The sequence below is a fragment of the Paramormyrops kingsleyae genome, chromosome 5 (assembly GCF_048594095.1).
Source record: "Paramormyrops kingsleyae isolate MSU_618 chromosome 5, PKINGS_0.4, whole genome shotgun sequence".
Lineage (NCBI taxonomy): Eukaryota > Metazoa > Chordata > Actinopteri > Osteoglossiformes > Mormyridae > Paramormyrops > Paramormyrops kingsleyae.
The window spans coordinates 32,049,965-32,073,907 of record NC_132801.1 but is presented as its reverse complement, the minus strand read 5'-3'; the positions used below and the strand labels follow the sequence as shown (position 1 = coordinate 32,073,907).

At 39.0% G+C, this 23,943-nt stretch overlaps 1 protein-coding gene across 1 annotated transcript in view; it reads right to left on the bottom strand.

The window, feature by feature from the left end:
• The window catches only part of LOC111833428 (heparan sulfate glucosamine 3-O-sulfotransferase 2-like), a 44,773-nt gene extending 21,820 nt beyond the window's left edge, over positions 1-22,953 (bottom strand). Inside the window, exon 1 of the mRNA XM_023791676.1 lies at positions 21,761-22,953. Within this exon, the coding sequence (XP_023647444.1) occupies positions 21,761-22,326 (566 nt within the window). The 5' untranslated portion in view covers positions 22,327-22,953. The remainder of the gene's footprint in view (positions 1-21,760) is intronic.
• Between the last annotated feature and the right edge of the window lie 990 nt (positions 22,954-23,943).

Here is a 23,943-nt window from a genome sequence, read left to right as displayed (position 1 = left end):
TGTTAAACACTTTCATTCGGGAGTCTGGATCTGGTAAATGACACATACATGATTCATGCTAGAAATTGTTCATAGTATTTTCCACTGAATAAAAACAAACCAACTGTAAGGAACATCAATGCATTAGTACATACATTAGTGTAAAAGCGTAGCCGCTTCTGACAGATACACTGCAATGAAATGCAAATGAAGGCGACCAGCACAGCAGGGTCTCCATTTCTCACATTTCAGGCCAGACATGGACAGGCAGCTCTCATCTACCCCAAATCCATTCAACCATCTTGAATGTATACAATACATTATAATGTTTCGAGCCCCAATCATTTAAATGCACACACTCTAAGAATAAATGGACTGCCAATCAAAATACAAAAAAAAAGAAAAACATTGGTGTGCTGAGTGAATTTCCCTATCAGAATCAGTGACAGAGGGTGGGGATTCGAGTGTGACTGTGTGGAGTATTATTAAACTTCACCTTGTATTAAGATGTTTCTGGTTATGAGAATGTAGATATAGGAATCTAGTGTGTATGTGTGTGTGTGCGTGTGTGTGCGTGTGTGTGTGTGTGTGTATGTGTGTGTGTGGAACTGGACAATAGTCTGAGCAGTCCCTTAGAAAAATCTGGATTTTTATGTTTGTGTGTGTAGGTGCATTGATCCTTCTGGGGGGGGGTTGTGGTGTCAGTTTTTAACCCCCAGGAATTAGTACATAGCCTGCACTACCATCCTAAGAAAAACATTTCAGTCTTTACATGAGAAGAAGTGAAATTAAATGATTTCATTCTTCACTTCTCCAGCTGCTTATGTCGCCTTCCTGCCAGCTTTATTGTTCCAGGGTGACAAAACGTGCTGCTGGAGAAGAACTCTGGCACAGGTTTAGCATTTTTACTCAATAATAAAGCTTTATGACTGCACTGAAATTGGACAATTCAAAGCTACTACTCCAGTCTGGGACAAATCTGTCATGTATCTGGCAAACAGGAGGTGACTATTGGAAGCCATGAGCAGAGTTCGCTGCTTTAAATGTAACATCGCTGATGTATCTGCTGTTTCCCAACAAAGTATTAGGATTTTATATTTTATGCTCAAGTATTCTGGGAGAGCATCCAAAATGTAACGAGCCACGAGACCACAACATATATCAATTAAGAATGAATACCTCTACTTCTACTATTTAAATAGCTATATCAGTGCAGGGCTTGTTAACAGAGTTGTCGGTAAGACTACGTATGATATATGCATACCTGCACCTGAAGCTGTTTAAAAATGTATACGTTTGGATATTGATATATCCTCCATATTTTATTTGATTCCGTGGTTAAAGGTTTTAAAAATAAACGTTATCAGGTTATTGATCATATATACCAAAGGTATGGCGGGATCACTCTCAGAAAAAGCACGCATTAAATAAAAACTATATAGTAAAAATGAGAATTACAGTAGTTTCCTTAATCCTTGGACTGTGTTCTGTTTGATGATCCAAGATGATATGGAAAACAGCAGCTCTCTCTCTCTCTATATATATATATATATATATACATAGCTGTCAAGTCTCCCGTTTTGGCCGGGAAACTACCGTATTTTACCCCTCTTTCCCGCCGTCCTTCCGTATTAGTATTTTCCCGTAAATCTCCCGTATTATAATATCATTAAAAAAAAATTCCTCTGCCTCTCCAAACTGAACTGCCAGTAGCCTCGCGAGAACTGCCTCCTGCAGTCTGCAGATCATTTACAACATTAACCAGGTCATAAATGCGGAGGTTAAAATGGCAATGCTGTGTGCGGAAAAACGTAACTTTCACCTTCTGTGACGACTTCAACAAGGATACAAAGTCTGCAACAAACCTGTATAAGTCATTAGTGAATGCCAGAGAGCCACATGAGTGAACATGGGAAATTAAAAGAAAATGTGTAATGAAAATAAAATGTAAATGACAAGTGGTGATTTTAGATTTCTTGTACACCTGTCTAAAAATGTAAGGGATACTGGAGCTTGGTTGGGGTGGTGGGATGGCTCGCGGTGGGTGCCGGAAAATTTCCCTTATTTTCAAATCCAAAACTTGACAGGTATGTATATATATATATATATATATATATATATATATATATATATATATATATATATATATATACTGTATATATATAAAAAATAACGGAAAATTAAAAGTTTGTGTTTTATGTTCATCCTCAGTAACTCATGTTTCATTATTTTTATTTTTCAGTATTATTTACAGTGTCCTGGATGCAAGCAGAGCTTTTTAAATGTGTACATGCTTGGGGTCCTTAAGACAAATTGGCAACCATTAAAAGCAGGTTTGGTCTATTCAGTCGTTTAGTTTCCTCTGCAGCAGTTGAAAGGTCATTGTCAGGTTCATTTTCATTCCAGAGCAGACACGTTGTCAATGCATTTGGAGTCTTATTGACCTTTTCAAACACCTGCAGTGGAGTGCTAACACAACACTCTTTCGTCTCGCAGGTGTATCACGCTAACAATTGACCACAAGTATGACAAGGCTTCGGGCTTTGAGACTTTGTTCGATACAACCAAGGCCATAGTGCATTATGCACCCATTTAGCCGAAACACTCTTTTTGTATTGCAATATTTAGAGAACTGTTTCTAGAAGAATTATGCTAAATAGATTTTAAGGACAGCTGCAGAAGATGTCATGAGGAGGACATTCCGCAAATATAGTTGAGAAGGGGGATTCTGGGTTGGCGTGTAGAGTCAGACAACTGCAGCTGTCTGGTGACAAATGGCCTAAACAGATTTTATCGGTGTAGGAGTACTATCTGTCTGAGCCTTATAATACTGATCAGTAATGTTTCTGTTGCAGGAGGCTGTCACTGATATCTGGGCATTTGAGAATCACTCGCCATCCCCGGAAAGATCTCTGGTGTCCAACAGTAATTTTGAAACATACATTAATGTCTGTTCTATTTTCTCTTCATGCCTTGATCCAAACTGAAAAACAATCGAAACGGCACTCTATAGAGGTGTTCTGACCCAGGAACGCAGCTCTGCAAGCCTCCTAATTACTAAGCAGGTCAATGAGTTAAAGATTTTTAATCTGTCTGCTGAGCGAATAAATATTGCAGTTAATACTTGGTATTGATGACAAAGAGGACAGTACTATAGTGGGGGATTTCATTTTTATGCCCAGTATGTCCTTTATAGTACACTCTTTTATATTTAATAACTTATGTTGCATTTACAGTGTGCCATTGAAACAACTATACAAAATTTGGTTTTGTCCTTTATTTACACTGGGTAACCAAGCAAGTAATCAATAATCAGCAATATGGAACTTTCGTCAGGTATTCCGAAAAAGATGGGTAGACCCTTCCCCCCCGACCATCTCCAAAGCTTTAATTTTTTATTTTTTAATTTTTATTTTTTTTAGCTTTAATTATGCTAGGGAAAATTGTCAAAACCATCAATAAAAGTGGAAGGCATATGGCACCACTAAGACCGTGGCTGGATGTGCTCATCCTACCCAGAACAGGATAGATAACCAAGGGGGGAGGCTGAGCAGAGAGGCCACCCAAAAGTTCAAGGTCTGCTTTGAAGGAGCTGCAGCCGTATTTGTCAAAGAATCATCAGTTAGCACAGGTTGCAACAATAATACGAGCTTAACTCATTTGTGCATTATGGGCAGGTGCCAAAGACAAGAAAAACCTCAATAAACCTGCACTGAGGGGACATGAAGGCGTGAAACACACTGACGGATAAGAAAAACAGTATTTCTGATAAAAACGCAGCCCATTACTTAAGGAACATCAACCTCTGGAGAGGGTAAATGGTGCCGGATAAAAACACGGTTGCTCTCTGTCTGCCGAAATCCAAATTGGGAAATAAGTTTGCCTTTCAGTAGGATGATGACCTGATGTACTGCAAGAGCAGCACTGGACTGAATAAAGCAAAACATGTAAAGACCTTGACCTCAAAATAACTAAAAACCTGTGTAGTGACTTGAAGAGGGAAGTCTACCAACAATGTGAAATTTGACAAGGCCGGAAGAGATGGGCAAAATCCCAAAGTGTAGGCATTGTGTACCAGTGCATACCCCCCCAGAAAGACTTATGGCAGGGTATTCAAGCAAAGGGTACTTCCACCTAGTCAAAGGTGTGTTCCACCTAGTCCAAACTATGTGTTCAAGTCAAAGAAAATCTTACTTTCACTATTTAACACACTATGCATATAACATAAGAAATCCTCCTCCTAGAGCATTATTTGCAACGTAAAATGAATCAGTATATCTTAATATTAACACTGACAGATTCATGCTGCATCTCATACATTACATTTATGGGAAAACTGTCAATATAAAACTGTCAGTTTTACAAGAAAAAAAGAGTTATTTAATGTACTAAAGTTACAATTTGTGATAAAAAAGGTAAATGAGTTTGCACAGATATTTTCACCCCTAGAATCGAATCGTCCCTAGTAATTTACTGTAATAATGCCGACATTACCTGGCAGACTGTACTGTATATGCTGTGACCTCTAACGTTTTTAAATATTAGGAAATGTCCATTAACCAATTAGAAAGTTACGATAACCTTTTCTTTACCTTTTCAAGGCAAACTAAAAGTTTATATTTTAACTTTGTAAAGTGCTTCCTCTGGGTTTATACGCATGGACATACTTCAGACAATCCCAGATGTTTTACAAAAGAGCGTGCGCTGTTTTCTGGGTGGTGAGTGGCTCAGCACACTACGTCTCCTTGCCGCTCCAGTTTGAGCCCCAGCCTCAGCAGTACAGCCACATGTCTGTGTCCCTCAGCAAGGCCCTTGCTGCCCCAGCGCCATGGTGCCGCACGTTGGCTGATCCTGTCCCCTAACCCCCAAGCTATGGAGAGCAAGATGCCGTCAGCAAATAGAAGCATTCCAATGTACTTGTACAATGCCAAATAAAGCATGTTTTGTTTGTTTTTATTTTATTTACCTAATGTGTAGCTGATTCTGTAGAAAATACTGCACCAATCCAACCTGTAATTTACGCAATAAAAACAATTCAAAAGATAGGAAGAGAGTTTGGAATATTTTAACTTTTAGCAATACATTTAAATGACATTTGCAGCAATTAACTGCAAACAATTAACTGCAAACCAAAAGTACGGTTATTCACTTGTAGTTGTAACATTCTAATGCTTGGAAGCTATTTGAAAAAGTACATACAAAGTGACAGCTAAAATTAATACCAAAATTACATATATACATACTGTAACATATAATCATACAAACTCTATAATTAGTCACACAAAAACAGCCTAATATGACAGATTATATGTTATCCATCTTTTAACCGTTTATCTTGGCCAGGGATGCCTGGACTCTAATCCAGGCAAGACAGTGATGGGGTTCATGCTAGATGGGATGCGAGTTCATCACAGGGCTCATACATGCAAACACTCATATTCCCCAGGCAATTAGAAACACCACTTAGCTGAATTGCATGTTTTAGCCTGCAGGGGGAAACCAGCAGAACATGCAGACTCCACACACACGGAATTCAAACCCCCAACCCGCAGGCACAAGGCAACAGTGTTACTCATTCAGCCACCATGTCGACTATTATTATTATAAATTACAACCTAAATTATACATTAACAACTGGCCATTAGAATATCCATCCATCTTCCATTACTGCTTAACCAGTACAGAGTCATGGTGACCTGTAGCCTATACCGTGAACCCTAGGGCACAAGACAATGGACATCAGTGACACAAACACATAATTAAGGTTTGATTAATTATGTTTTTGTGATCCAAGGTGACCACACCACTGTTTCTTGATATGAGTGTGTAACCTTATATATGAACTTACGTTGCAAGTTTCAATTCATCAAATCAAGGCCTAAACGGTTTTAAGTTCAGAGATTAGCATCTTGGGTAAAATAAATCTTCAGACTTCCTCTGGCCAGGAAATGACTCTTAATAACACTGGCTCTGCACTTTCTTTTCTAGTGTCCCAGCGGAGATCAAATTGCTTGTCAATCAATGGTCAATGAATGCCTGAGCACTTAAATGATTTCAAGCTTTCACTACAGTAAATGCTTAAGTAGTTTTACAAAAAAGGCAAAACGGAGGTGCACAGACCATTGAAAGAATGATCTGATTCTAGTTCTTAGGAAAAAATCACAGACAACTTGACTTTAAGGATCAGTGTGCCCCAACCTGGTCCTCGGGACATGTTCTATGCCAGTGTGCCCCAACCTGGTCCTCGGGACATGTTCTATGCCAGTGTGCCCCAACCTGGTCCTCGGGACATGTTCTATGCCAGGGTACCCCAATCTGGTCCTCGGGACATGTTCTATGCCAGGGTACCCCAACCTGGCCCCCCATCCTGGTCCTCGGGACATGTTCTATGCCAGTGTGCCTCAACCTGGTCCACGGGACAAGTTCTATGCCGGTGTGCCCCAACCTGGTCCTCGGGACATGTTCTATGCCAGGGTGCCCCAACCTGGTCCTCGGGACATGTTCTATGCCAGGGTGCTCCAACCCAGTCCACGGGACATGTTCTATGCCAGGGTACCCCAACCCGGTCCTCGAGGCATGTTCTATGCCAGTGTGCCCCATCCCGGTCCTCGGGACATGTTCTATGCCAGGGTACCCCAATCTGGTCCTCGGGACATGTTCTATGCCAGTGTTGCCCAACTCAGTCCTCAGGGACCCCCAGACATTTTTGCTCCCTCCAGCTGTCTAGCAGGGAGCTGCAAGGGAGCAAAAATGTGGCCTGTCTGCGGGTCCCTGAGGAGCAGGTTGGGAAACACTGGCGTAGAACATTGCTGCGGTTATGCAGGATATGTTAGAATAATGAAAACCCAGCTGCCATTATATTATTTTTTTGCTTAACACTACAAATTTATTATTGTCATTCTCTGTTCATCCAGTTTGTTGGTTACTTGTCTGCCTATAATTTGAATGTGAAAATTCCAAAAAACATTAAAAGATTATGACATTTCTGTGTCAACAATTATTATTATTATTTAATCACTATATGAGGGAACCAGGATTTAATTCAATCAACAAATGAGGAGGTAAACAGGATAAAATATGTTTGGAAATTTCATAGAAGAAATACAGACTTCAACTGTATTTGAAAACACAGTATTTAAAAGAAATTTCCATATTTTTAAATCTTTTACTTTCCATGTACTTTGTGGATGCCAGGTGTTGCTGGCCAAAATTTAAGTGAATATCACCAGATATTTAAATGTCAGGTTGTGTGATGGAAATCTTACGCTATTACAATGATTCATCTGGTGAACTAAAACAGAGCAAGGTGACATGTAAATCTTCATGTACATGCTTTTTCAGCGGCATGGCAGCTCTGGGCTCTGTGTTCGAGTCTCCATCAGGGTTTCGTGTGTGTGGAGTTTGCTTGCTCTCATCGTGGGGTTTCCTCTGGTTTCCCCCGCAGTCCAAAAACATGATGAGGCTGAATGGAGTTACCAAATGTTCTATAGGATTGCCTGAGTAAGTGAATGGTGTGTGAGTGTGTGAGTGAATGGTGTGTGAATGTGTGAGTGAATGAAGGGTGAGTGAATGGTGTGTGAGTGTGTGAGTGAATGGTGTGTGAGTGTGTGAGTGAATGGTGTGTGAGTGTGTGAGTGAATGGTGTATGAGTGTGTGAGTGAATGGTGTGTGAGTGAATGGTGTGTGAATGTGTGAGTGAATGGTGTGTGAGTGTGTGAGTGAATGGTGTGTGAGTGAATGGTGTATGAGTGTGTGAGTGAATGGTGTGTGAGTGAATGGTGTGTGAGTGTGTGAGTGAATGGTGTGTGAGTGAATGGTGTGTGAGTGTGTGAGTGAATGGTGTGTGAGGGAATGGTGTGTGAGTGAATGGTGTGTGAGTGTGTGACTGAATGGTGTGTGAGTGAATGGTGTGTGATTGTGCCCAGCAATGGGTTGGAGCCCCATCCTGGGTTGTTCCCTGCCTTGTGCCCATAGGCTCAGGGACTCCATACAACCCAGATTAGGACAAGCAGTTACAGAAAATGGATGGAAGTTTTTTCAGCCAAATTTCACATGGAAAAACATTTGCTTTAGCAATTCTGCTTTGTTTACATCCCTGTGCTAATACCATGAAGTCATTGTCCCCAACAAGTATGCTTTTGTTGAGAGATGACAACCATTACGGTTGAGGTGGTACTTATTTTGAGGCAATTAAATAACAAGTTGATTAAGAAAAACACCCGTTTTTCATTTTATTTGATGTCACTGTATATTTCACCGCAGGGACCATTTAAATGACAAAATAGTAGTGGGGGTGGGGGAAGGTGAGAGAAATGCAAATGACTTACAGATCACCCAAAAAGGGCTGGATTATATAAAGGATGATAACGAAACTGCCTGCTGTGTATCTAAGTGACAAAACACATTATCATTCTAGGTTGGACAGACCCCATAGCTGGAAAGACAACCGTCTTATAAATAACAGCAGGAATCTGGGTCTGCCAGCATAATTCCAGATGTTTCAATCTCTGCAGTCAATTTTCTCGTTCAAGTATGCTGTATATGACTAGATAATTTCTCTTTTAGACCTTCAGAGATGTTGCAATGAAATACACTTAGTTTGCTCATAGTTTAGAGTTGTTGTTATTGTATAACCAATAGGACATTGTTATTTTAAAAAGTGGATAGGGCAATTTGTCAGTTGCAATGGCAAAGTCATCCACAAGGCATCTGTAAATGCTTATTCTGTGCTGGGTCATGATGAGGCTCAGGGATGCAGGAGATACAGATCGAATGTCAGTCCATGACTGGGTCCATGTACACAATCTTACAGTCAGATTCACCCAAGCAACATGTCTTTGAATTAGGGGCAGAACTGGGCATCTGGCATACTGGACATATTTGGGTGTGCTGGCAAAATTGTACATGGAGGGCTCCCCTGATTGGCAACATTTTTCATGGGGTGTGTATATATGGTGGGTCTGTCTGGGCAGAAGTCCAGGACTGAGTTTTAACCCCGTCCAGCCCTGCTTGTACTCCAGGAGGAAAGTCATGCATGAATATGCAAACTGTACGCACACATAAGCGCAGGTTTGTAATTATATCATTCATTTCTATAGGGAAAACTGTAATCCCAACATGACGACCTGAACCCCTACCCAGCCCCTAACCTTAACCATAAGCAACCAAGCAAAATACGAGACTATTGGCATTTTTACTTTTTTGATTGCCTTCACAGATCTTTGTGGGTACCCAAAAACTGGTGCCCACAGTGTCAAAAAAATCACAATGCCCCATTGTGCGGGGATTTTTGGTACCCACAAAGTAATATGTGTAATCCACACCAGTCCTACAAAAGTAAAACTGTCCCTCAATAATGCAGAAAAAGTGCAGGATTGGCAGTAGAATCTGTTAAATAAGCACTTCAGCCAACATATTCTCGTCAGCCTTTTTGATGGCGATATTTATGAGTTCAGTGTCTATGGAGCCAATTACACCAGGCTATGAGAATACTTGCTATTATAGTAACTACCTCAATGTTACTTACTAGATCTAAACAATATCCTCAAGAACATCAACCTTCAATGCTTCTCGCTTCAGCAAAAAATTTCCCTGGCAGTCTGTGGGGAAAATAAAAGGATGAGAGTATGTGAAATATGGCCATTATCCTTCTGTGCCTCAGTTTAAACTGAAACGGACCATAACATTGTGCATCTGTCCACCGTGACCATAGGAGACACAGTCTTGTTATGAAGAATTAATGAAATGAGGGCATCAAAAGTACAGAGCGGAAAGAAGGCTGAGAGATTTGGAACAGCCATTTTCTTATCTCTGTACATAACAGTCTGATAATTTAGCGTGACAAAAAGTAAACCAGGCAAAAGTGTTTTGCATTTTTCTACAAATAAAAAAAAACACAAGAGAATGAAAGCAAATATGCATGTCAATCAGGATATGCTGTTAGAGAAATTAACAGAAATGAATGATCCTTTAAGTGATTTGCCTTGGTGATGGTGTAGGAGTACAGAAGGCTAGCACAAAAATTGTTAAAGTGAGGCAAATGGATAAAAACTGTGTTGTTGTCCATTTTAATGGCACAAATGTTTAGGTTTTATTATTGTTGAAGATAACAAAGGCGGTTTACAACATAAGACCCAATGTTATGATGATTAGTTCTACATCAGAGGCAAATTTGCACTCAGGACCCATGACCGACGGCATATTTTTTTTTGATGACGAAATGTATTACTGACCAAATTGTGTCCACAGATATTGTTACTGCCTTCAGAATCAGCACAAAAACCAGGCCCACGTTTGCCTGTCGAGCCAGTCCCTGGCCCAGCGTAGGCTACACCGATAACTCTCCCTTTGCCTTATCCACACATACATTTCATGTAATACATAATTTTGCTGATTGACAGCTGTATCCAGTACACATGCATCGCTCTCGAGTTTGGAACCTCACACTCGTTTGCCATGATAAAGTTCCATCATTTATTCATGTCACCTGCAATGGAATTCTATGGAATTTGATGAATTTGCACACTATTATATATAAGATAAAGCTGGCAGAATATTTCAAGGCAAGCTTTATTATAGAACTGAAGGATTGTTCAGTTCTGGATCATGCTGGGATATCAGACCTACTGCTCCATTCCACGACAAACTGAACACTTACATCAGAATGGACAAAATAGCTGGTTTTCCATTCTATTTGTAAACTGGTTTATTTTGCATAATGCAAAAGTAAACCAACGGGACCCATAATTCCTTCCAGTTATTTTCATGTTCTGTGCTTGTTTGTTCCAGTCATTTGGCTCACTCATTTGGGGTACAGTTGTCAAACGGTGACACTTGTCGGTTTGTGGTTAATTTGCTGCCTAGGGCTGTTGGGTGCAATTCAGTGTAGAGCAGGTTGCATTCACTGGATTTTAGAAAAATTGCACAAGTTTATTGTAGCACATCCTGTCTGTCCATGACAAAAAATTTTTGGTTTTCATTTTTTTTATAGGAAAATGTGGGACATTGTACCGATGCAAATATGAGGATAAACACTTAAGTCAGTTTTGTCCTACAAAACCAGACAGGACATTAGTCTGTCACAGAACACATAGACTCACCCAGACAACTCAGTCACCCAGACTGTAGTATTGCTCCACTATTCTAATGTTTAAATAACCCTGGATCTCAACAAAAACAGAAAAAGCCACATAATTATTACAGTAATTGTGTGTGTGTCCACACCAGACCACTTCCCGGGCACACATGCCTGATATTCTGCCTGCGGCTGTGGAAGCACTCTGTCAGCTGAGCTTCGAGTCTCTTTTTATGACCAGAACTTCTGCCCTCAGGAAAACTAGAGGGGTGGGTCGTGGTGCAGAGAAGACCACCCTGCAATCACTGCAGTCAAAAGTAAGAGATCAAACTAGAGTCGAAAATCACAACACACAGGTAGATGAAACAGGGGTAACAGAGCAAAGAGGAAGTAATTAGAAGCAGCATTCAGCTTTTTTTTGGTAGGTAATCATTGTTAGCCAGCATTATTGTCTGGCTTACCAAAAGTAAAGTTTCCTATGTTGAACTTTAAAAAGTTACTAATTGGTTCAAATTAATCAGTGATTACTGACCATTAGCTCTTAAACAAAGATTAATTAAAGTATTTTTAAGTTTTCAGTTTAACAGATTTTCAATTAAGGGAAAATATTTTATCAGCAGAAATACATTTGATAATGTAAACACACTCTATCGTTGAAGTACTGTGGTCCTGATGTCGTTCGTATCCCTTAGGGAAGGTGGGACAATTTCTTTAAAGAACTGATTGGTAAGAAAGAGACAAATTTAATTAAAATAAGATTGACTTCTCACTGGCTGGTTTAGCTAGAGCATCTGTTGATGAAGTTGCAATTTATGCTTTATAAATTTATTTGCCAAAGCAAGCCAGATAATTGATTTATTGCGCTCTGTGAATTGCATGATACAGCAGTTTCGGTTGCCACTGAAATTTCAAGGTACCATATTCTTCGCTCACCATATGTCTTGATGATAATATAAAATGCAGCATATGCCAACTTGTCACTTAGAAAGAAACTTTTGAATAGCACTGTTTTTAAACAGTTTTATGGGTTTTATCTGTTCACCTTCCAACTGTTCATCCTAGTTCAATTCACCTGGAGTCAATCACAACAGCACAGCGCAAGACTCAGATACACCCTGGATGGGATGCCAGTCCATCACAGGGCACGAGGCTGGGGTACACCCTGAATGGGATGCCAGTCCATCACAGGGCACGAGGCCGGGGTACACCCTGGATGGGATGCCAGTCCATCACAGGGCACGAGGCTGGGGTACACCCTGGATGGGATGCCAGTCCATCACAGGGCACGAGGCTGGGGTAAACCCTGTATGGGATGCCAGTCCATTATAGGGCACGAGGCTGGGGTACACCCTGTATGGGATGCCAGTCCATCACAGGGCACGAGGCTGGGGTACACCCTGAATGGGATGCCAGTCCATTACAGGGCACGAGGATGGAGTACACCCTGTATGGGATGCCAGTCCATAACAGGGCACGAGGCTGGGGTATACCCTGTATGGGATGCCAGTCCATCACAGGGCACGAGGCTGGGGTACACCCTGTACGGGATGCCAGTCCATCACAGGGCACGAGGCTGGGGTACACCCTGAATGGGATGCCAGTCCATTATAGGGCACGAGGCTGGGGTACACCCTGAATGGGATGCCAGTCCATTATAGGGCACGAGGCTGGGGTACACCCTGGACGGGATGCCAGTCCATCACAGGGCATAAACACACTATTGATAGGAAACTTAGAGAGACACCAGTTAGCTAAACTGCCTGCGTTTGATGTGCAGGAGAAAACCAGAGTATCCAGAGGACATGGTGAGAACATTCAAACTCGCACACACACACACACACACACACACACACACAGATTAGGTATCCATATGTTTGTGGGTAATGTCCATTCCATTCTATGATCATACCTATTATCCCAACTATGATGACCTTAAACCCTACCCAGCTCTAACCTTAACCGTAAGTAACAAAACAAAATGCAAGACTTTAAGCAATTTTAGTTTTTTGAGTGTATTTACAGATTTTTATATATATTGATATATATATATTTTTCTTTTTTTTGCACGGACCTGAAACATGTTTCCACAAGCTAAAACGTAACGGATTTTACCAGCCACGTGGTTAATACACCCCCCCCATACACACACAATTGAACCCCCAACCCCACAGAGGTAAGGCAACAGGGCTACCAAATGAGCCACTGTGTCATTCTTTAGGGGTTCATATGAAATACATATGATTGTGACACTATACAGCTACAGAAGAAATTTGGGGCAGGTTGTTCTGTGGCGGAGTTCTTCCAGACAGAAACACTGAACAGCAGTTTAAGAAAACAAAGGGCTTTGTTATATAAAGATAAATGAAGGAGAAATGAAGCCGGGTCACCCTTTACATGGCATATCCAAATCTAATAATGTTGAATCAAAATACTGCGGAAATACAGAACAGAGCAAATGAGACACCAATTTAAAAATAATTTTAAAAAACACCTGACTGTAAGTATGCTTCATAGCACTTAAATCACAAGGCTGCCCGACTGACTGCTATAAAGCTGTAACAAGCTAAACAGTCCGATCAGGGCCAACTGTGTTTCTTTAATGGACCTGCCTGTGAGGATCAAATCACTGTGGGACGACAAAACATTACCCACACATAGCCTGAGCTCAACCCCCCGCTAGCTTACACAAGCGGTGATCTAAATCAAAATCAAATTATCTTTACCTTCTCTGGCTTTTCAGGAAATAAGTTACCTAGAGTGTATATCGAACCTGAAGCCGACTGATGCCATCTGAGAAAGGCTTTTGCCTCTAGTCGCCACCTTCGTGTCGTTCACTGACTAGATCCTGTCAGGTCAAGATCAGTATCTATGCTCACTTGCCGTACAGTACCAAGCACATTAGGAACCTTGGTGCAGTCTTCACATTAACTCCCGTCCAAAAAAGGTTCACTTTCAGTCAGTCAATCTGCATCCCCATCGGCATCCATGCATGTATCACTTGATGGGAACAACAAATCACTGAAAGGGAAACATAACAACAGGCAGATGTGCTACTTTATAGATGCTTCCATAAGACCACGTTAAATCCAGCCTTCAAGACTGACTAGACATACACTGTAATCATTATTCAGGGAATTGTTCCATCACCTCGCATGCAAATGTGTCACCCAAACATCATGGGAAAAAGGTCCATTGTGCAGATTCCATTCAAGTTCCCTTTTATACAAAAATGAACCACAGTTTGGTTAAATCGGAAAAACCAAAGGGTAACCTTGGGGGTAACAATTAATTTTCTCAGCTCAAAGTAACCTCCCACATTCACGTACAGGCCGGGGTTAAGTATATCCGACTTACAGACAGAACGGACTGCCATAAAGTCTATTGTATAAAAAAACTGAACTAAATACAACATTGTGCTGTTTCAGAGGTTCGTCGGTTCGAGGTACAGTACAGTTCAGTACTGTATGTAGTTACCTGACTTATTACTGCATTATTATTATTATGAAGTGCATTATTATATTTAAGATGTTTTAGTGTATTTGGAAGTTTTTCTTAAGTGTTTTATATATAGATAGAAAAGTAAAAATATATACTTTTAGGACAAACATTTGACTAACTGATGCTAAATATGATGCAGTTGTAAAATGTTCTAATATACCATCAAATCTGACTTAAAGACAGAGCTAGAGAACAGATCTTATTCATAACCTGGGGACTGCTTGTCTAATGGAAATGTTCCCCAAAATATTTTGTGGAAAAAGTTTAGGGATTTTTTGGTTGACCCTTCCACATTGCGAGGGTTAGGGACACAAACCGCCCCCTTGTCGAGCAAAGCGAGTGTGTGACTGGAGCGGAGCAAAGCAAAAAGATACAAGAAACTCAAGACGTATCGAGATGTATGTATTTATAAGCTACTAAGCTTTTTGTGTCATCTGTGGCTTTTGCAAAACTCCCCAAAAAAAATACCATTTAATGTCTTATGCCGACCACGTGATATATCAGAAGCATGATGGGAAAGTTGATTGTACATTGTTTATCCTTCTGGAATCTGACACAATTGAGTAAAAATCAATGCAAGCTACACTGATTTCACCTAACCCTGCAATGACAAGACAGGACACAAAAACAATGCTAAGATATCAAAGAGGACTTTATGAAAGCGTGTGTGAGCCACAATTTGCTTTGTATGCCAAAGCTATAATGATTGTGATTATTAATATGAAAGCCAACAATCAACAGTATCCTTATAAGATCACCCTACACTCAATTTCAAGGTCTATGTTCAATTCTGAATTACTCTGGATAAGTCCAATAAGAAGAATAGTCCATTACAAAATAGCCTTTTCAGGTGACCTTAAATTTATGTGGTGTAAGATAAAATTTTGTTAGAATGTTGGTGAAGGAATTACAAGACAATTTTCCACAAATAAAAGGAAAGGTTTGTCACTGTGCCTGAGTAGTATATACTGTACATGCAGATTTGGCTGCAAAAACTTGCAGCTCAAATTAAAATTTTATGATTCAGAAGCAGCCCTAATATCATGGCTTGAACATAAATGCCTTCAAATTTCCTACATACGTCAGCACCAGGCCCCACTAACCCTCCAGGCAATTAAGCTTTCTTGTCTTTAAGCTTGTCACTTTGTGGAAAGTACTTTTGCAAAGTGCCAGGTCATTTTCTGCACCTGAATAGTTTCCCGACAGCCAACATTGACTAATGAGGCACGGATTTACTTTTCTTAGCTTTTAAAGATGTTCATTCTCATGTTTGTCCATCAAAAGATGCTAATCCCATTAAAACAAGACACTCGCATTTTTGGAAACAGTGTGGTCGATTTTGTTTGCTTTGAGCCGATTCCAAATTCAGGTTATTGATTTGTTTGTTTGTATGTATGGAACCCCTGTTATTTATTTGTTTTATATGTGCAGGAACCCTATTCATTCATTCATCCATCCATCCATCCATCAATCAATCAAACAATCAATCAATTCATTAGTTATGCATTTGCATCTGAAAAAACAAGACCATGAATCACCAAAGGAGCAACTGAGTAAAGGGTGTTCTTTGCATGTAGATTTCTGGAATAACAATTCAATTCCCCCTTAAATTTCCTGATATGGTGAAAGATGGTTATGGATTACAGATTATATCAACATGTTGCTCTAAATAAAAAAGCATTTAGGTCACTGTTGTGTTGGTACTTACAATGGGAAAAAGACGAAGAAGAAGAAACAATTTTTACATCAGCTATAGTATTCTCTGAAATGCATACTTCTCTCTGCTTCTCCACATTGCTTTGTGTGTGACCTGCTCATCACTGGCTTTATAATCTCCATTGGGAGAGGATTGGCTACCCTATGGAGAACACAGCACATGGTAATTCTGCATTTCTGCTTTACTGTGACATTTTACTCTAAAGAGCTTAGGTGGCTAACTGAGTTAAATCCATGACTCTGGCACTCGTTATATGGCAGTGTTAAAATCCATAGCAATAGAGCTAATTATGTCTTTTCAGGTCAGATGATCTTTCCTTTTGCTGGAGAAATGGACAAATTTTATGGTTTTTTTTTTAATTGCAACCCTTGAGAGTTGTCTAATATTAACATGGCTTACTGGCCAGGGCCCAACCTCATCAAGTAGCCATAAAACTAGACTAACCTGCGTCACCAATTAAATTAATTTGAGCATCAACTAGGACACATTGTTATCTGAGAGTAGCAACAATGTTATGGCCAAGTACAGGCACCTACCCAAAAGTCACTTTGAATGAAATGTATTAAGTAATTTGCACAATGCATAACCTGGCAGCATTTGCAAATGTAACCTGTTGCTCTTTGAATAATTAATATTTTCCAATTTGTAATGTACTACAACGCATGCATCCATCATCTTTTAATTGCAGTATAGGGTCGCTGGGGCCTGGAGCCTATTCCACATGGCAACATAGACTGGGTGGAATGCCAGTTCATCACAGGACTCACAGACAAGCACAAGGCAACACACCATGGAAAATTTTTAAATGCCATTCAACATAATTGCATGCCTTTGAACTATGAAAGAAATCCACACCACCCAGAGAGAAAAAATACAGTAGAGGGATTCCACCCAACAACCCTATACAGTATGTATTATGATCTGTTTTGCATTCCTTTTTTTCACTTGCTGCTAATACATTAGCATAGCATACACTCTAATGCTTCAGTGAGCTAATCTTGGACAAATTGATTGAACAGTAACGGTTATTATGGAACATACTAAGACAACAAACTGGAGTTTAAAGAAGGCAATACAATTCATTTAGCTTTAAGCACTGGAACATGGCTTGACCCTAAAGTGGGAGCTGAAATATTTTTAATAAAATAAAATAAACCAATTCGCATTACAGGAAAACTGTTCACACCACTAACTGTTTATTCACAGGAATCAGCAGTAGTACTGGAGGGTACTTCATATTACCACTATTGACAATCATTGGATAGTTGAAGTATACCATTTGCATGGGAAGAATATGGTGCACATAAAATTGACGTTAATGTCCTTTGTTTTAGGAACAATAGTGCTGGCATTTTAAAATGCGGAAAGGCAAAAATAACTGTCGGCTAAAAATGGAAAATAGCAATTTGCCGATTCTGGTACAAAATGCCTAGGGTCATTTGTACTTTTAGCGGGTATTTGTTAATCATTCCTGCTTCATTACACATACTTGATTTGTCTGTTTGGATTGATGTATCTAAAGTGCTGTTAGTATGTCATTATGTGAGTGACTGTGTTCCTGCAGAGGACTGATCTCAGTATCCTCAATCTTGTGCCCTGTGTTTTCTTGGATAGGCTCCAGTCTAACTGTGACTATACTCGGGATAAGCAGTTATGGAAAAGGCATGGATGGATTAATGGCTGTTCTTTTTAGCACACACAATTTAGCCTATTAAAGTCTTGATGAGAGGCCAATTAGTCATGAAGGGAATAAGAATGTATCAGGTACTTTTGATAACAATTTATTGCTTGTCATAAAATCAGCTTTAGATCTGGTTCATTAAAATAAAACAACTCAAAGTAACATGCTATATGTTATCTCATAGGTTGCTTAAGCAATCAGCTCTACAGTATATGTCTATTGTTCAGACCTTTACAATCAGCCTCTGGAAACTGTGCACTGCATTTAAACAAATACATCAATTTTCACAAGTATATTCCATCAGGAATGTCATCCACATGAAATATTTCTCTGACTATTATAAAACATAGCAATAGCTTGTTTTTCACCTTCAACCTGCTTATACACACACACACACACACGAACACACACAGTCTCTATATAGTATTTACCTATTACAGCTATACATATTTATATACACTAGTGCATGCACACAGTAAAGCAGCACAATAAAATCTTCATAAACCCCAGACGTAAAATATTTAGTTAGACGAATATTGATGCAGACTTCACAGTGATTTATGGGAAATCTATTGCTAGTCGCTCAAATAACCATCTACCCAAACACATATTTTGGAAGTACAGTACATGGCCTGGAAGTGTATGGCATGAGGCAAGATAAGCTTTCATACACACAGTCCCATACACAAAGTGCTTTGCAGTCACAGATTGCATCCTAAGTGATATAGCAGCTAAAATTTTTGGGACTCACAAGTAGTCTGTTGGGAGGAATAACCAAAGTTAGTGCAGGCATTGCAGGTTTCCATCACTCTAAACATCAAATTATACATAGAGAATATCATAGTTTCTCATAAATTATGATCTCTCCAGATTCATCTGCAAATTAGTACCACTATACAGAAGATATATAAACAAGAATGTTTATTGGTCTTTTCCTATCCATTACTATACAATAAAATGATTTTGCTTCTACTGAAATGTGTACAATGAAATATTCAGGAAATTTCATTAAAAGTATAAAGGAATCAAATGATTCCTCATAGCTTAAATGGGAAATGCAAATTAAGGCGACAATTTCTGATGCAGCAATCTCTTCCTGCCCTCATGTGCTACCCGACATCACACACATCTGTGCAATTAAAGACTAGTATGATTCTGGTTATGGCTTCAACATAGCAATAACAAGTCACCTGTAACTGTCAAAATCTGACAAGATTGAATGTAATATAGGTTGCATGTGGCTGTTTGATAGTAACCAGCTGTTTCAAAGAAGACATTAAACACTGAGTGCTGTCTTGAGATATAACATGCGGTATAAAATAACTCTCCCTTGTCTCTTGTAAGGGTAACCATTACATTCTGTGTCAAGGGTTAAGAAACACAAAAAGACTAACCTAGCTGACTTCATAAAAACCTAACAGTACATTTAAAATTCTCAGGGAGTCCACAAAAATCCATGCGTACAAGATTTTGTTTGTGTGGTTGAAGCTTCCTGACGAGATTTGAAAAGATGAGTTTCTATTATATATTCAGTTAAGTTATACAGGTAATGATTTGTAATTGTTTTAGATTTTTTTTTCCATTTGAAACAAAACAAGAATACTGTAGATACATTATGTACCGTAAGTTCAGAAAACAAAGTACAAATGCATACCTTGAAGTAAAATGTGTTTTTGTGTATTCTATGTCAACTTTAAGTACACTGCAAACTAAATGATTATTTGAATACATTAAATAAACATTATATGAAAACCTTTTATAAGGAAGTACTCACTGTGTTTAACATCATATAACTGTTTTAATCTCTCTATCTTCTATAATATTGGGAGGAGGTCATGGTGCAATACTGTGAGAACATTAAGCTCCACATTCACAGAGCAAAGGAAAGATTCAGATCTCCAATGCCGGAGGCGTGAGGCAACAGTGCTACCAAATGGGCTCTGTGACAATGCAAATCATGTAAATCACCTGGATCATAACCAGATATCTTTCAATCCTTCTTGTTCACAACAGTAACATTCAGCTGCAGCATGATAGACGATTTACATTTCTGAGCATCACCTGTTGTATATAAGATTAGCTTGTTCCAGATGACTCAAGGATATTTTAGTATTATATATTATTTATAATTATTATTATATAAGATCAAGAGAACTTCTGAGTGCTTCAAAGAGCATCACAGGGAGTGTTTCAGATACGCATACACTGGTGCAGGGCACCAAATCCCTGTATACATTTTAGACACAAGTCTTTCACGTAAATTTCTGCATTATCAACATCCCAGATACAAGAAGATACCAGCCTTTGCTTCTATTTATTCCATTTGTCCAACTATCTCTGGCCAAACACTACAGCCTTTCTGCAGCAGAGCTTATTGCACAGACTAAAGGTAGCAATGCCTTGTCAGCACTATATAGCCCATTTGTAAACCATGGACATCAGAAAAGTCTAGTGTGTTTCAATGGCAATACACACCACCAGGCTATTACTGTGGAAACTTCTTATATTACAGCCTTAAATTTACCTCAGTCAGGTAAAGGTGACATATAGATGCCATTACTTATTTGGTTCTTTACTGCAGGAACAATAAAAAATACTTCAGCTCACAGCAAATAGAAGACTTTGGACTACATGTATCCATATTATTTGCATCTAGCGCTGGTACTGTATACTTTCACACTTTCACACCACTTTCCCAATTTCATGCATGAAACACACTAGAAAAAGAGGCACCTGTGCTTTTCTTCACTCTGCTTGTGCATAATAGTCTCAAAGCTGGATGTGAGACAGCAGATGAATCCACTTCTAAAAGCTTTCAGCAGGAAAAACAAATGAATATTCCAAAAGCATCTGAATCAGCTGTACTCAAGTGCATATTAATAAAGATACAGCATATTCTTCAACCTACTATATTATTACTATTATAATTATTATAATAATTATTTTTATTATTATATCTACAATACATGTTGCAGACCTTGATAGTAAAATGTGTATGTTTATATATTTAGGCCTATAAACTTTATAAATTAGCGAACGTACACAACAGAATATAGGAGAAAAAAAAACATCTAGGAAAGTTTGCAGTCTTACCCTGACATCAGTGACAAAACATGATCTAATGAATTTTGTGTGACTTTTCACTTTATTGCCTATTATTATAAATGTCTCTATAGATGATATAGATGTCTCTACTACAGCACCTTGCTATCTGCTATCTTTTTCATTTGGGTTCTACTGGTGATGCTTCTGTGATGCGCTTTATTTGTATATTGTGTCCAGACATATCCAATATGAACAAGGTACGACCCGAGTTAAAGTTCTTACTTTTAATGTTCAGGTAGGTATTGCGAACAGCTCCGTTTAACTTTTTACATCTAGTTTTACATTCGAATTTACCAGTAAATCTTCTCGTCGATGGAAATTTTAAGTGAAAGACATAGGCCTACAGTATAAAAAAAGAAAAACACGTACACACATATACAGTAGTACCACATCAACTAGGTTCCAAATATATTGATGTGATAAACTCTATTGTCTAAAAACCATGGATATCACATTTTATACTTGGGATTTACAGTGGCTCATATAAAATTTTAATCTCTCATTCCGAAACAGTAATTAAGGCGTAAATGAATTTTGCTTTTCGATTTTGCTGCAGTTCCCCTCAAACTCGTTTTTACGCACGTTAACATTTCGCACCTTGAACGGTTCTATTTCAATCGTACAGTAATAGATAAAGAAGAGATATCTCCTGCTTACACACAAAATAATAATAAAAAAAATGACGAGGGGGCGCTGGTTTACTTACCTATACCAGTCTAATCCTCTATCATAGTTTCTATCAAAGAAGTGCGGTTCCGTGCCGACTGCTCGCACATCTGGGTGGATCCGAATGAACTCCAACACTGCCCGAGTGCCCCCCTTCTTCACGCCAACAATGATAGCATTAGGTAACTTTTTGTTCCCAAATTTTGGTGAGCCGGTGTTGTTATTGGTTATCTTTCGATCCAAAGCGCCGAAACCCCGAGGACTGTCGAGGAAGGGTACAGCTGGAAAGTTTTTGCTTTGGTTGTTTATTTGTATAGTTTCTAAGCGAGTCAAATCTGCCTTTGAGGTTGTATCCCGGGTCCCCTTTGGATCAACGGACAACGTGCAGTAATTAGATTTTTGCAGTATTTTTTTGCTCCCGACACTCTGGAAAAGGAGGCATCTGTGCTGTTCATCACTCTGGCCGTGCATGATGGTATCAGAACAGAATATAAGACTGTAGCACAAGTACGTGAAGGATAAAGAAAGTGTGAATATGAAAAGAAATTTCCTGGTAAGCCTATTTGAAGATGGCACGACTCGGCTGGTAAGGAACCTATATGCCATTTCTCCATGGATTATGAGATTGCATGTTTTTCCTTTTGGACAATCCCAGTTCTTCTGTGTGTTCCCGGAACGTCTGTAGTATGCAGCAACATTCCGAAGGGATCTTATAGGTAACTGCAAAGCCCAGTTATGGCAACGCGATAGATTCGGCAATTTAACATTGCCTTAACAAATTGATCACATTTTTTCCGTGCAATATAAAAAATGAGTCTTGGCGTAACTGATTTGCCACATGCCATCTGCCACCAAGGCATCGCCTTTTCAGAGTTTAAGACAGTCGCTTTGACTTGGTTCCACGGTTATATAGCGCAGGGACACCACGTGAACATTCCTGGAAAGTGAACATTACAGATCATAATAAATAAACGAGTTTAGCAATTCAAAACAGTCCTGCAAATATTTTTCTGTCTTTTACAATTCCTTATTTTGAAAAAACTAAGTCGCAGTGTAATATATATTACATTACTGTCCAGGTTATGAACTTCCGAATATCCACTTCAGAATTCCCAGTTAGGCATTTCATGGCCAGTGTTGTCAGTTTTAAGCCTTCTAATGTCTCGCAGGACACTGGGATGCTGTTCCGTTTCTGATCTTGCTCTCTCAAACTTGCAACTATGCCTTTGCAGCAGCAAGGCGCCGACGATAAATATTTAAAGACACCAGGTGACGTCAGTTCTTGTCTCCAAAACACGTTATTTTATCAAGTAATAGCGAGCATACGGCAAAACGAAATTTTAAGCATTGATTGTCTCTTTCTTAAATTACTCCACTATCTTGACACTTATTTACTTGGACTAAGCGGAAATTATGACGTTTTTTTTCTGGACTTACGTTTTAATAGGCAACATCTAGCCCGTTTGCTGAATGTATACTGTAATGAAATAGGAGTCCAAAACGGCTTGACTATGTGTATTGAAAGGTATTAAAGGTATCAATTTTTCTTTGTGTAGTTTGTAAAAATTATGCGCTCTATAGGTAGATTAAATCAGAGATATTAACTCGGGTATTACGCATTTATTACATTGTAAACATAACTTGTATTATATGTAATAATTTAAGTACTACACGTCTCCTTGTAGTTCTCTGTTGTGCAGTGTTAAAGATATAAAAGTTACGGGCTAAATAATTATAATATAAAGGAATTATTTGGTGGCATTAAATATCTAATTTAAAATATCCTACAGATGCGAATCGTAATTTTAGTAGGCTTCCAACAACGCTGTATTATTCGTAGTATAATTATGCTAATCGTGTAAGTTCATTAGAGAGGTATTAGAAGGGCTAAATGCCATTGTGGCATTTTAGCAAATGCATGCCGGTTGAGATGCGCTTGGATAAGATTTCCGTAACTTCTCATACTTCCGAAGGCTCCATCTAGTGTCCCAAAACAGAAACGGAGAAAAGGCCGCGTAATACGAATCCACTTTCGATAGTTTGAGAGAAAAACACTCTCTATAGCATTAAAATAAGACTACAGCAAACAAGAAAATATTCTCAAACAATCACATTTCGTATTTTGTGTTATTAAGAAGGATTTAACTTATATAGTTTTTAATGATGATCATACCACAAATGGGTTAGCTTTTTATGGAGTACTTCTGTCACCAATTAGGGTAG